General features: G+C 38.4%; 1 protein-coding gene across 1 annotated transcript; it reads right to left on the reverse strand.

Moving 5' to 3' along the window:
- Positions 1 to 637: 637 nt before the first annotated feature.
- On the reverse strand, positions 638 to 12498 carry rrn3 (RRN3 homolog, RNA polymerase I transcription factor). Its single transcript, XM_058654360.1, has 17 exons — positions 12167 to 12498; positions 11452 to 11508; positions 10977 to 11066; positions 10421 to 10550; positions 9885 to 9944; positions 9207 to 9270; positions 8758 to 8827; positions 7932 to 8030; positions 7145 to 7240; positions 5903 to 6026; positions 5599 to 5729; positions 4594 to 4724; positions 4315 to 4502; positions 2417 to 2525; positions 1866 to 2018; positions 1249 to 1333; positions 638 to 1041 (listed from the first exon to the last, which is right to left on the reverse strand). The coding sequence occupies exons 1-17, from the start codon at positions 12251 to 12253 to the stop codon at positions 865 to 867; spliced, it is 1851 nt and encodes a 616-aa protein (XP_058510343.1). The 5' UTR covers positions 12254 to 12498; the 3' UTR covers positions 638 to 864.
- Between the last annotated feature and the right edge of the window lie 960 nt (positions 12499 to 13458).

A 13458-nucleotide genomic window follows, 5' to 3' on the forward strand; every position in this document is an offset into this window, starting at 1 on the left:
TGAATGTGTCCAGCGTGAACAGAAGAGGAACTAAAACTGTCCCCTGTAAAGCCTCAGTGTCCCAGAAACACATCTCCCCAGCCTGGCAGTCACATAGTCCGTGATCCAGGACGTCAAGGAGGGAGCAACCCCCACACCGAGGAGCTCGTCGCTCAGTATCAGGGGCTGCAAGGTGCTGAAGGAGAAGTGGAAGAACATGATCCTCACATGTGAACCAGGCACATCCAGGTGGAGCATGTCTTCCACTCCTGTGTGTTCCTGGTCAGCAAACAGCTGGTGGTCCTGCACAGTCCTGCACAGTCCTGCAGAAGTCGCCTTGTTGTACTTTGATTGAAGTTCAGAGCCGCGGCTGCATCATCTTCATTAACTCTTCACCAGTAACACACGCACTGATATTTACTGTGACACCCAGAGTCTTCACATGACCCTGTGGTTGCAGAGAAACTCATTTCATGATGAATTCTCACGCAGATACTCCAGAACAGACTCAGTACTTAGTGAAGTGTCTGTTATCATTAAAGGAAACAGAGGTTTCATCATAATTCTATCTTCTTTCTGTATGTATGTTTATTTAGTTTCTTGTGTTAAGTGTCAGGTGCTGGGAATCACCCTGACAACATAGTCCACACTCCGAGGCTCGTGTTGACAGACTGACGGTGCAGTTCTATGACTTTATTCTCAGAATATATACAGTAAGTAATGTGTAGTCAGCCACAGGCTCCTGTAAAATAACTTTTATATTTACAATTTATATTCAAATGCAATAATAAAAACCGTCGAGTACATGTGTTGACAAGACCGTTATCTGACCAGAGTTCTCGTCTCTTCCGTTTGTGTTCTGTGAGGTAAAGTCACCATCCAGCATCAGTGTGTGACGTCCATGTTGGCAGACGTGAGAGCTTTCTGGAAGATGAAGGGCGGTGATCCCACGCTGCTCGGGCTGCGCAGGTTGGAGTCGTAGGAGCTCGGAGTCATTCCCACAATGCCATCGCCCTGTGGAGTCTCCCCACACAGGAAGTCGTCTTCGTCCTCTCTGGAGCGCTGACGGACACAAACCACAGTCACAAACCATCACAAGCCAGCGCTGCTCTCTCTATGAACACGACTACTTCCTGTTACCTCTGACGTATGACGACATGAATGAAAGATAACATACAATCACCACTAAAAACTTCATATAACATTATTTTGTTTTAACAGGAAGTAGTCAACCTTCAAACATGTGGAACAGACAGGAAGTGTCCTCACCTGTGTGTCTGTCTTAGCAGGAGCCACCTCCATGTCTGCCAGCTCCTCCCACACCTGGTAGAGTGGCTCAACCAGCTGACCAGACCTGACACACGCACACGCACACACACACACACACACATGACAAGACATTTAGTTTAATCTGGTAAAGTTAATGTCACTGACAGAATTTCTTCAGTAAAACTTTCTCTTTATCCTCATTTAAAGGAACATTAGTGTGAACGTGACTGCACACACACACACACACACACACGCACACACGACATGATAAAGTTAATGTCACTGACAGAATTTCTTCAGTAAAACTTTCTCTTTATCCTCATTTAAAGGACTATTAGTGTGAACGTGACTGCACACACACACGCACACACACGCACACACGCGCACGCGCACACACACACACACACACACACACACACACACACACAGACAGAGAGCTACGTTTATGTCTTTGTCTCACAGTAAATCAATCGTACACACAGACCTGTTGCTATCCACTGGTAATGCTAACAATGGCTAGCTAGCCTGGGATACATATGTGTGTGTCCATTGTTTTTTATGGTTTATCTGTCATAAGAATGTGGCCGATAATAACAGCAACACTTCAGGGAGTGCACCTCTTGAGAAGGTAAGGGTCAAAGGGGAAGAAGCTGTCCAGAGGGTTGGTGTTGGTGCTCACACAGTCTCCTCCTGCAGAGCTGCGCACCACTGACAGCATTTGGCGGTTGTTCCTCTCTATGATGGTGTAGCAGAACACCACCTGATACTTCCTGCAACACAAGGATGAGCAAACACAGCATGGTGAACAGTGACTCAACACTACAGCGGGGTGTCTGGTGGTGGGTTTGGTTCACGTCACCACGGCCATGAAAGACGTGTGATGGTGCAGCAGACAGTCGCAATTTATTATTATCTATTTATGCAATAAAACACGTTTCAAAATGGCCAAAGCGTTCAAGAGATGGACACATTGTCTGAAGACATCTGATGGGAGGAGCTAAGGACAGAGAGCTGAAATTCTAAAATGATCATATTTCCACGTCCTGCAAGTTAAACTAAACAATAGACTATTCTTTTGTACTTGAGATGGTCAGTGATCACATAGTGTGGCTGATGTTAATATAGTGAGTGAGTGAGTGAGTGAGTGAGTGAGTGAGTGAGTGAGTACCTGGTGATGGCTGCAAACATGCTGGTGACTGAAGGCAGGCAGACTTTGAGAGGGTTCAGCTGACACATGACCACACGCTCCAGGTTCAGACTCTGCAGGTACTCCAGGCCTGACACACACACACACACACACACACACACAATATATGACTTAAATACATGTAATGGTCTGATATTATTTAGTGTTTCCCTTATATTATTAGAGCTGGTGTACTAATAATATAAATGAAATGGTGACAATCAGTGTTAATATTGTGAAGGTGACTGCAGAGAACTGATGAGAGTCAAAATACTGTCAACAGGAGCAGTCTGTCAGCTGAGAAGGCTGTCTTTAATAATGATAATAATGATAATAATGATTTTATAATGATAATAATGATTTTATAATGATAATAATTATAATGATGATAATAATAATGATAATAATAATTATAATAATGCTAATATTGATAATAATAATGCTAATACTGATAATGATAATAATAATGATAATAATAATTATAATGATGATAATAATAATGCTAATAATGATAATAATTATTATAATAATGATAATAATAATGCTAATAATGATTTTATAATGATAATAATTATAATGATGATAATAATAATTATAATAATGATGATAATAATAATGCTAATACTGATAATGATAATAATAATGATAATAATGATAATAATGACTTTATAATGATAATAATTATAATGATGATAATAATAATGATAATAATAATGATAATAATGATTTTATAATGATAATAATTATAATGATGATAATAATAATAATTATAATAATGATTTTATAATGATATAATTATAATGATGATAATAATAATGATAATAATAATTATAATAATGATAATGATAATAATGCTAATAATGCTAATAATGATCATAATAATGCTAATATTGATAATGATAATAATAATGCTAATAATAATTATAATAATGATAATAATAATAATAATGATAATAATAATTATAATAATGATAATGATAATAATAATTATAATATGATAATAATAATAATGCTAATAATGACAATAATAATTATAATAATGATAATAATAATAATAATGCTAATAATGATAATAGTGATAATAATAATTATAATAATGATAATAATAATTATAATATGATAATAATAATAATGCTAATAATGACAATAATAATTATAATAATGATAATAATAATAATAATGCTAATAATGATAATAGTGATAATAATAATTATAATAATGATAATAATAATTATAATAATGATAATGATAATAATAATGAAACAGAAATAAAACCGACATCTATGCATGTTCTGAATAACAGTGCACACAGACATGATCTTATATACTGTAAAAAAACTAATGGCATTAATATAAACTCATATACTATTACTGTATTGTATTAGGACGTTGAAACTAATTTATAATGACCTGTAAATTCATTATTAATCCACCCCCACCAGCATTTCTGATTTGATAAAAATATGGGAGTGTGGCTCTCTTTCATTATGATGAGCGCCTGGTGCTGGCTGTTTGTACACACGTGTAAATGATACGACACGTTTTCTCTGTGCTTGCGAGTTTCCTAGTGGTCATGTGACACTGAATCCTGCTCACTGCTGCAGTGAATATGTGGAGTTACTGTGTGTGTGTTGTGTCGCTCATCTACATACTCCATATTGTCAATGTGCACATAGTGAAAACACAAACGACATATATATATATATATATATATATATATATATATATCACCAACTCTGGTATCTAGTTATGTTATTTATTGATCTAATGTTGTGATAAAGAAGCTATAAAGCTATTCTGACACACATTGATATGGCACGACAGCACTGCTGCTGCGGAGAGATGCTTGTTCTTTAACTGAGAGTGTGCGTTGTGCGTACCTTTCTTCATGTTGCTCTCCAGCATGGCTCTGTGCCTGAAGATGAGTGTGTAAAAGGCAGCCTGGCAGGCAGAATAAAAGGGTCCGTGCAGGCTGATGTCACAGAACGCCTGTTTGCCGCCGCTGTCCTGGCTGTCAATGTAGCGATGGATCCAGGAGAGCAGCAGGTCCAGACAGGCTCGCACAGTGCTGGTGGGGAAGTGACACAACTCTGGATTAGAATAAGGGAGTTCACAGATGGACAATGGCACAAGGAGTAAGAAACTACGTGTGATCTTACAGCACAGGAATGAACTTGGCTCGGGCCAGAAAGCTTCCCAGGTATCCAGCAGCAGCCTGGCGGAGGACAGCAGGCTGAGAGGGGCTCTGCAGGATCTTCCACAGGTGATCCAGGAAGGCCTCTGCCAGAGCCTGGAACAGGTCACATATAGGACAACAAGAAAATACAACAATATGTGAGTGAATGGACTAGAAAGGTGCTAAGTAAATACAGACTAGTTACTTAATTGTATTGGCTGCAACGATTCATTAAAAGCACCGCTCTGATTTTTCAGCTTCTTAAATGTGAATATTTTTGCTCCATAGAACAAAGAAATCATTCAAACTGAATGAAAACCACACATACGATAACATCGTCATTTTTGGTTTGGGAAACACTGATCAACAATTTTGTACAGTTCTGCAATTTAATTGTTTTTATGGTTATGTGCACATGTCAGCGTTGAAGCGTGATTGACACATAATGATCTTTGACTTGTGCCAAAAATCTGAATAGAGCAGCAACTGATGAATATTTTCATACTCCATTAACCTGTCAATCATTTTCTTGGTTGATGGATTAGTTGTTTGGGCCAAAAAATGACATAATGTTGATCTGTGTTTCTCAAAATTGAAATAATGATGTTCTCAAATGTCTTGTTGTTGCTTTTTAGTCATTTCCTTGTTATACGAATGAAAGAAACCAGAAAATAAAATCGAAAAAATTGTTGTAGATTACTTCATTAATCCATTACTAATCAATCAATCATTGCAGCCCTAAACCTGAATATCACTGTCCATGTAAACACAGTCACTGACTATTTAATGTTGTGCTCCAATCGTAGTCAAAACTCACTGATCACCACACAGACACTGCTACTTTTAATCGTTAAAAGCACTTGAGTAGATCAGACATAAACATAGTAGAGTTTCACGATGTGCGCACTAAATACCATGTATTATCGTTATAGTCAGGTTTACTAAATGCTACATGTTGCTGCTGCTCTGTGGTAATGACAGTACTGACCATTCTGAAGCTGCAGAGGTAGAAGAGGGTGTACTGCACGTGACAGGAAGCGTGTGTTGGCAGGATGAGTTTGTCAAACACACTCAGCAAATCTCTGTACAGATCCTTAGTCCTGTCCACATGAAGAGCGCCTGAGAGGGACGACAAACACGTGACAGACACGCTGATAACACACTGACACGCTGATGACACACTGACACGCTGATGACACACTGACACGCTGATGACACACTGACACGCTTCACATCAACAGTAAACGAAGAGAATGAAAGTGGATTTAGTGCAGATTAAAATGTTTATCTACCATTGTGGTGACAGACGTCTTTGATGTAAGCCATCATCACAGCCATCAGAGTGTCCAGCCTCTGTGCCACTGGATGGGCCGTGACAGTCGAGCTGGAGGGCTGACCTGCAGCCACATCTTCATCCTGACACACACACACACACACACACACACACACACAATTCATATTTTAAACGCCAGCTAATGGGAGCAAAGTGCAACAAGATGCATTCAAAGACCCTGGTAAACAGTATTTACAGCATGTTGAGCTTAGAGCAGCAGCTTCAAGATGCATTCTGCAAACACACATGAAGTCCACTCACTGAATGCTTGGTGCCACTGCCACATTGTGGCAATAGATGCAACACAAATAAGGTTGTTAATGGAGTAGACCGATTTGTTTTTATGAATGCAATCATTGATACGTTTGCTTGTTTATCTTTTTAATATGTTTCAAATAGTGCTTCTCAATCTCCCTTATTCAGCTCTCAGCCTACTTCTTGGCATTGAGGAGGAGTCAGTGCTGTATGGCCCCTTTTTTTCGAGACGGTGACGAGATAGACGTGGATCTTTGATGACGAAAACATGACAAGACGTGTATGAGTTTTCATTGACGAGACAAAAATTGATGTAAATGTTAGTGTGTGGTTTTTCAGACGTTCAAAATGCATTGAACGTCTGACATTTCTGCTTATTGTGCGCGTAATCTGTCAATTTAATCCTAAAAATTCCTTGGTCCGTGTATCAAGACAGGTCAGGTGGGTTGCGACATCGCCGCTGACCCCTGACGCCCGATTTACGTGGGCGCACTGAGGACAGTCCGCTTGATTGACAGAGTCAGCCTGCGGGCGGGAGAAGCCGCAGCGAGTGCATATGTCTGCAGCCCTGGAAAGCGGTGAGGTCCGGGCAGGGGTTCGCTGTAAACCACCTTCGCCCAGAGCCTTTCCAAGCAGACCGAGAGTTGGTCGCGGCGCACCACCAGTGGAGGAAACTTCATTTTCACAACTTATGTGTGACACTGTTGTATGATGGCATCAATTCATGAAAAAAAACAGCTGGAAGCTTGAAATATGGAGATTAAAGGTTTCTGCCCAACAGCAATCTCCAATACTTATTGACCTAAACGAATTAATTAAAAGATTACTCTTTTTTACTAAAACTGACTCGAACTATCACATATAGAAATGAGTCAAATGTGACTAAAACTAATAAGCATTTTAGTGCAAAAGACTAAAACCCTTAAAGGTGAGTGTTGTTTGTTACCATGTCAAAGAGACCCTCTTCACTCTGCTCCTCTGCCCTGAGTCTCTGCACTGCGTTCTCCTCTGCCTCATCGATGTCTGACCGGGAAGCACTCACCTGAAATACACACACACACACACACACACACACAAGTCATCATGTATGTTACAGGCCTTTGCAGTAGAGATGCACTGAAAAGTCAGCCACCGAAACATTTCGGCCAGAAATGGCCAAAAAAGGCATTTTGGGTTTTCGGCCAAAATACTTTTATCACCGAAACAGGATGTTGCGTTGATGATGCATGCTGTCTATTCCCGCTTAGAATCTGTTTGGAACGCCAATAAAACGATTCCAACATGATGTGAGTACACAGTGGAATGGCACCTATTAAATGCTGGATAGTCTGGATTATGAACTCCCCGCGACACTCACTCAGATCCTCTACACTTCATGGCGATTGTACCTGATCTCCGTCATAAAGCAGTGCGTAGAGACATGATCCAGGCTGCGCTGGATACAGAGAGCTCGCTAAGAGACGGAGGAGCGCACCGAGCAGGAGTCGTGCAGAGAAAAAAGGCTGGTCTGTCTGATATGTTCATGAGATCCTCCTAAATATTCTCATAGTTTCTTGACTTATTCTTTGAAGCATGAATATTAATCTAGACTTTAGTGAGGTAAGTACACTCAGACCCAGCCATATCAACAACATTAGATGGGACAGAATCATTTCCTTTGGTTTTCCTTTGGTTGCATCCCTACTTCACAGCGCACATCTGTGGTTCCTCTCATTCAGGAGTGAAGCACTCACATCCAGTTTAAGCATCTTTTCGATGATCACCTCCAGCACGTCTCGTCGAACGGACGGTATGTACACGGTCATTCTCAGGAGGTTGTGGACGTAACACTCCTGCACACAACAATGACATGATGCACATCAAACATGTTCACACAGGAAAAACAGTGTTTACAACATTCATGTCAATCAAAACAATGTCAGATATAGAAGGTTAAATGTTGGCTCAAATCTAAACTTATTTATCATACAGTAACTGCTTGTTAATCTTTTTAGGCCAAAAATAAGAACAATTTCACAAAAAGGATTTGACCTTTTTAATAAAACTACAACTTTCTTAAAATTTCAGACACTTTTGTCTCATTTTAGTCTACATCTATGAGCTAGTGTTACGTGTTATTTTTAAATCCAGGCTTTTTCTGCACATTACATTCTTTTAATCATTTCAGAGTAAATTATTGTTCATATTTTATGCTCCATTTAGCCTTTCCTCTCTTTGTATTTTGCTGCACTGTTTTATTTGATGCTTTATTATTGTATGGATGTTTCAGTGTTTTAGAGGTTTTGTTTCATGTAATTGGGTTACCCTTGTATATGACGTGTGCCATACAAATAAAGCTGCCTTAACTTCAAATGAGTCTATCACATTAACAAAGTGTCAAATGTGCTGAAAGCTAAGATCTTTCTTCAAATGAGAAGATTTAAATCAATTGAATGTGTTTTTGCAGAGGTTTACGCTCCATATTACACAGTATTGATATTGAACTAGAATTTGACTAAATTAGAAAATCATTCAGCCCTGCTGTGTGGTGTGTGCAACATCATCAGCTCAGTGTCTCACCAGCGTTCTGGAGGACTTGGTTATGAACGGGAACTTGTCCTGTACTATGGGCATCAGAAAGCGACTTGTGCTGGAAAAAGAAGAAGATAAAGGAGGTTGTGACAAAACTTCTTTGTCTAATTTCTAAACATTATTAACTACAACTATAGTATCTTCAGCTCCGTCATGACGGTTGGTTAAGGTTTTGTTGTTAATTCAGTAATAAAAAGACTTTTCAAATATTAAACTGCATTCATTTAAGAGAGTTTTGCACTAGAAATAATAATCTATTTTTAAGAAAAGAAATGATTTTACTTAATACCATACTACAGCTTATTTGAAGCTTGATTTATGAGTGACAAGCTTAAAGTATTTCCATGACAGGACTGGTGTTAGTCTAAGAAGTTAATATAAGAAATTCTAAGCTCCACAAACTGTAAATTATACAAATCACATATGAAGTGACTTACGCTGGAACATATCTGGTGATGAGCTGTAACGCCTGGTGACACTGATCAAAGTTCCGAGGCAGGTCTTTCAAATACAAACAAAACAAAACAAATAAAGCAGTGCAGTGTAAATTCATATACATGTATATTTAACATATGGATTAAACAACACCTGTGGTAATGTATACATACTCATGGTGTCACATATGCAAAACCTCATACACAGTATATAAAGAAAAGGTAACTGAATCGTGCTTAAGCTACTGTTTACATTTGAGTGTTGAAATGTGCAACAACATGGGGTTTGAAGGTAAATTCAAATGTAGCACAACAATGAAGCGACAAGCACAGTGGACATCCATATTGCACTGACATAGTATTGCACGGTGGTAATGGTGCAATAGTAATTACAGTCAGTGTACACTGACTATCTGACATACAAGTATCTCTGTGTTGAGTATATTTAACCATTTCAAAACATGGTCTGGTCTGGTCTGGTAGGAGTCTATGTCTTGAATCAGTTTCAAACAAACCAGCAGAAAAGAACTCAAGGAGCCTCTTGGATGACACAATAAAACAATCCTGTCTGTGTACACGGTATATACTGTGACCTAAATCCAAACATGGATTCTGATGTGTCAAACAACCCATGCACACACACTGTAGTAGAAGTAAAAAACAAAAAAGAAATAAACTAACTTTCATCTTCATCATCCGTATCAGAGATCTCCACTCCTCCTTCACAGATGCTCACTTGCTCTGAAAAAAAAACAGACTCACTTTATGATGCTGGAACTAAAGTCATGATCACACTGCAACAGTTTTCTAGAACAAATTCAGTTTTACTGTGCGCAAAATTGACTCTGCACTACCTTATCAGAACTGTGTGTATATATTACAGTGTAATGTGACATAACTAGAGCTGCAACACTGAATTGATTAGTTGTCAATTACTAAATTAATCTGCAACTATTTTAATTTAATACATTTTAAATTTATTTTAAAACAAGTCAGGGTTTTTTTTTCATGATTAAAACAAGATTTCTGATCATTTTATCTTCGATCAACACTTTTCATCATTTGTGAACACAACTATTAAAATTTCAAATATAATTTGAATATTAAAAATAATAAGGAATGGAATTCGAATGGGATTATAGAGGAAGACAACGCTGAGGATTCAGAAATCCATCGATGACAAATTGGATTATCTAATCAGCACTAATCAGACATACTGGGAGTGAAATGGGAGACCACCATCTTGAGGCAAGCGCACAGATACACAGTCTGCGCTGAGACCAGGTTACTGAGGAAGGTCATGTACTCCTCCACCACAGCCTGGCTGCGGCCCACCCATGGAAGCCTCTAGAAACACACACACATAAGAGAAAGAGATGTGATATCCTGATATACAAGATATATGTGGATATAAAGCTGCACACAGGAAAGGTTTTCTTATGAGATGTTTGTGCTTCTCAAAGGAGAGTGACAATACACTGTAAATACACTCTAAAATAAAAGATCTACTCTTTATGATCTGAATTACACAATCTTACAATACAGTTATTACCTTTCATTTCACAACATAAAATATAATATAACATAATATCAATATATTGCCCAGCAACCCTGTGACACAGTACAACAAAATCAACACAGTAACAGACCTGTATACATGAAGATAACAACACAGTAATGCCATCATGACCAAAGTGAGACCATCGACACCTCAGAGCTTTAGTTTGTTAGTTGTTTTCTCTCCACCCGTGCCTAGTGTTTGCGGACACTCACCAAGACAGTATAGATGAGCTGCTCGTGGTCTTTGGTTAGCTGAGTCATACAACTGCGAAACTCCTGCAGCCAGCTGATGATCTGAGCATCCTGAGAGTGACAGAGAGAGAGACAGAGAGAGAGGGAGAGAGAGAGAGAGAGAGAGAGAGGGAGAGGGAGAGAGGAAGGGGGAGAGAGAGAGAGAGAGAGAGAGAGAGAGAGAGAGAGAGAGAGAGTGTCAGTACTTACATTTTGTTACCTGCTAATATGAAGTACCAACACAAGTGCTTACAGTTACATCACAGTGCTTACAAACAACACGTATTTAAGATTCATAATGAATCTATCAAAAGACAAAATATATATTATTATAGGATGCCAAAACTGGAATGGTTGGGCTGGTTATTTTGGTACTATTCCTAATGAAAAAAAAACTGTTCCAATCAGCATAGGTGACCCCAATCACACACACACACACACACACATTTTGTTGTACCTTTATCTCAGGATCAGCCAGCTGATGCTTCAGCAGTTCATAATCACTTATGTCTCCCTTCAAATGAAGAAACAGTGATGAGGATGGAAAGACACCACACAACACAACACTAGAGCTGAAACAATTACTCGATTAATCGGTTACTAAATCAATCGTCAACTATTTTGATAATCGATTAATGGATTTGAAGCTTTTTTTAATTGTTAGTTGCATCGTTTGGTCCATAAAATGTCGGAAAATGGAGAAAAATACTTATCAGTGTTTGTCAAGCCTAGAAATGATGATGTTCTCAAATGTCTTGTTTTTGTCCACAAATTAAAAATACACTTTTAATGATTTATTGTGCTATAGGGAGCAAAGAAACTAGAATATATTCACATTTAAGAAGCTAAAACAATCAGCAATCTTGTTTTAATCGTGAAAATCCCCGGGCGCTACTCAGTGTGGCAGCCCACTGCTCCTAATTATAGGATGGGTCAAATGCAGAGAAATAATTTCCCTAAGGGGATTAATAAAGTATAAGAACCTGAAACCGATAAATCGATTATCATAACAATTGACGATTCATTTAGTAATCGATTAACATAGAAGCAGCATTATCTAGAAGTAACCACACATGTTATACCAGGTTTGTATAGTTGTGTGAAATGCCGGCAACACAAGAATCGCGACTGTAAGTAAATGTAACATGTAAAAACAGAGTGAAAACACTCACCCGCTTGTATTTAGTCAAGGTTTCTGCGACACTTCCTCCAAACCTGACCGTTTTCAGAGGATTGTTTACAAAGTCTACAGCGTCCATTGCACTGGCCAACGCTTTCTTATGCTAAGCTAACATTAGCTGCCCTTACGCTAAAAGACCAAGTTCATCAAAGTGCAAGTTTCATCGTATACTGTATATGTGTTGTACATGTGTATGAACGTCACCGCTGAATGTTTACGGTGTTAAAGTGTTAAAGTGTTAAAGTACGTGTTTCTTTCTCTCTGAGCCGTTAAACGCACGCGCATGTGAGAAACGTCTCAATGAACGGAAGAGGACCCGGCATTAACGGATGTAAATACGAGTCCACTGTGTCACATTGAAATTGTTCCCCACAGGCTGCACTTACATGGTTAAGAGTTCCGGCTGTCCTTCTTATACACGGGTATTTTCAGGGGAAATATTAACTTATCAACAATAATAATAATAACTTCACTTCATAATGCAAAACCAATTATATTATTACGAAGGTCGAAGGTATGTAAGTGTGTAAGTGAAATGTTTGTTGTACATTTCATTTCATTTCATTTCATTTCATTTATCAGGATAAACCCCCCTCGAGATCTTGAGTCCATTGATTGGAAAAATTGATTACATCACAATAAATAAACACAATACACACATTATATAGAAAATACACATACACTAAATAGACACAAAATAAAACCATGATAAACACAACACTTCAAAATCAAATCAAATGAGCGTGTCCTGGAAAACGTGTTGTCGCGTTAGATCCAGAAATGTGGCAAGGGGGTTGACGCAGCGGTGCCGTACGAAGTTTGAAATGTAGTCATTCATTTAGTTGTTATTTGAGCTGTTTGTCACATGGTTTAAAGAGTTAAAACTCAGAAGATGTCAAATGTGTCCATTGTGGGCTATGGTGGTCCAAAATGGCTGTCTCCGCAGAGCTGACCCTGTTATAAAAATAAACATTTTCAGGAGATTATACACGACAAAGAGTTTTATCTATATAAAATGTTAAAAATATTTTTGCCAAATTAAAATAATTTCTCCTACATGTGACACACTGACGCTGTATGAGTCACTTCTAAAGTGAACAGTGATGAATCTAAACTATTACTGTATGGTGTGTTTAGAGGTGTCAAATTAGTTTTGGAAGAATTATTGATAGATTATAGTCTAATTATTTGTGTGACAAGTTTTTTTCTGATACTAATCTTGATTGAAATACTGTTTAATCAGCTTCCCCCTCTCTAGGGGGCGCCACAGCGGATGATTTGGCA

This window comes from Solea solea, chromosome 16, assembly GCF_958295425.1.
Source record: "Solea solea chromosome 16, fSolSol10.1, whole genome shotgun sequence".
Classification (NCBI taxonomy): domain Eukaryota; kingdom Metazoa; phylum Chordata; class Actinopteri; order Pleuronectiformes; family Soleidae; genus Solea; species Solea solea.

What these genes read in the sequence shown, in the direction of transcription:
- rrn3 (XM_058654360.1), bottom strand. Translation starts at nt 12,253, where the DNA reads ATGGACGCTGTAGACTTTGTAAACAATCCTCTGAAAACGGTCAGGTTT. An exon ending in GCCAAGTTCATTCCTGTGCT is followed by an intron (nt 4,503 to 4,593) that starts GTAAGATCACAC and finishes CTTCCCCACCAG; the next exon opens with CACTGTGCGAGCCTGTCTGG. An exon ending in GACCCTTACCTTCTCAAGAG is followed by an intron (nt 1,334 to 1,865) that starts GTGCACTCCCTG and finishes TGCGTGTGTCAG; the next exon opens with GTCTGGTCAGCTGGTTGAGC.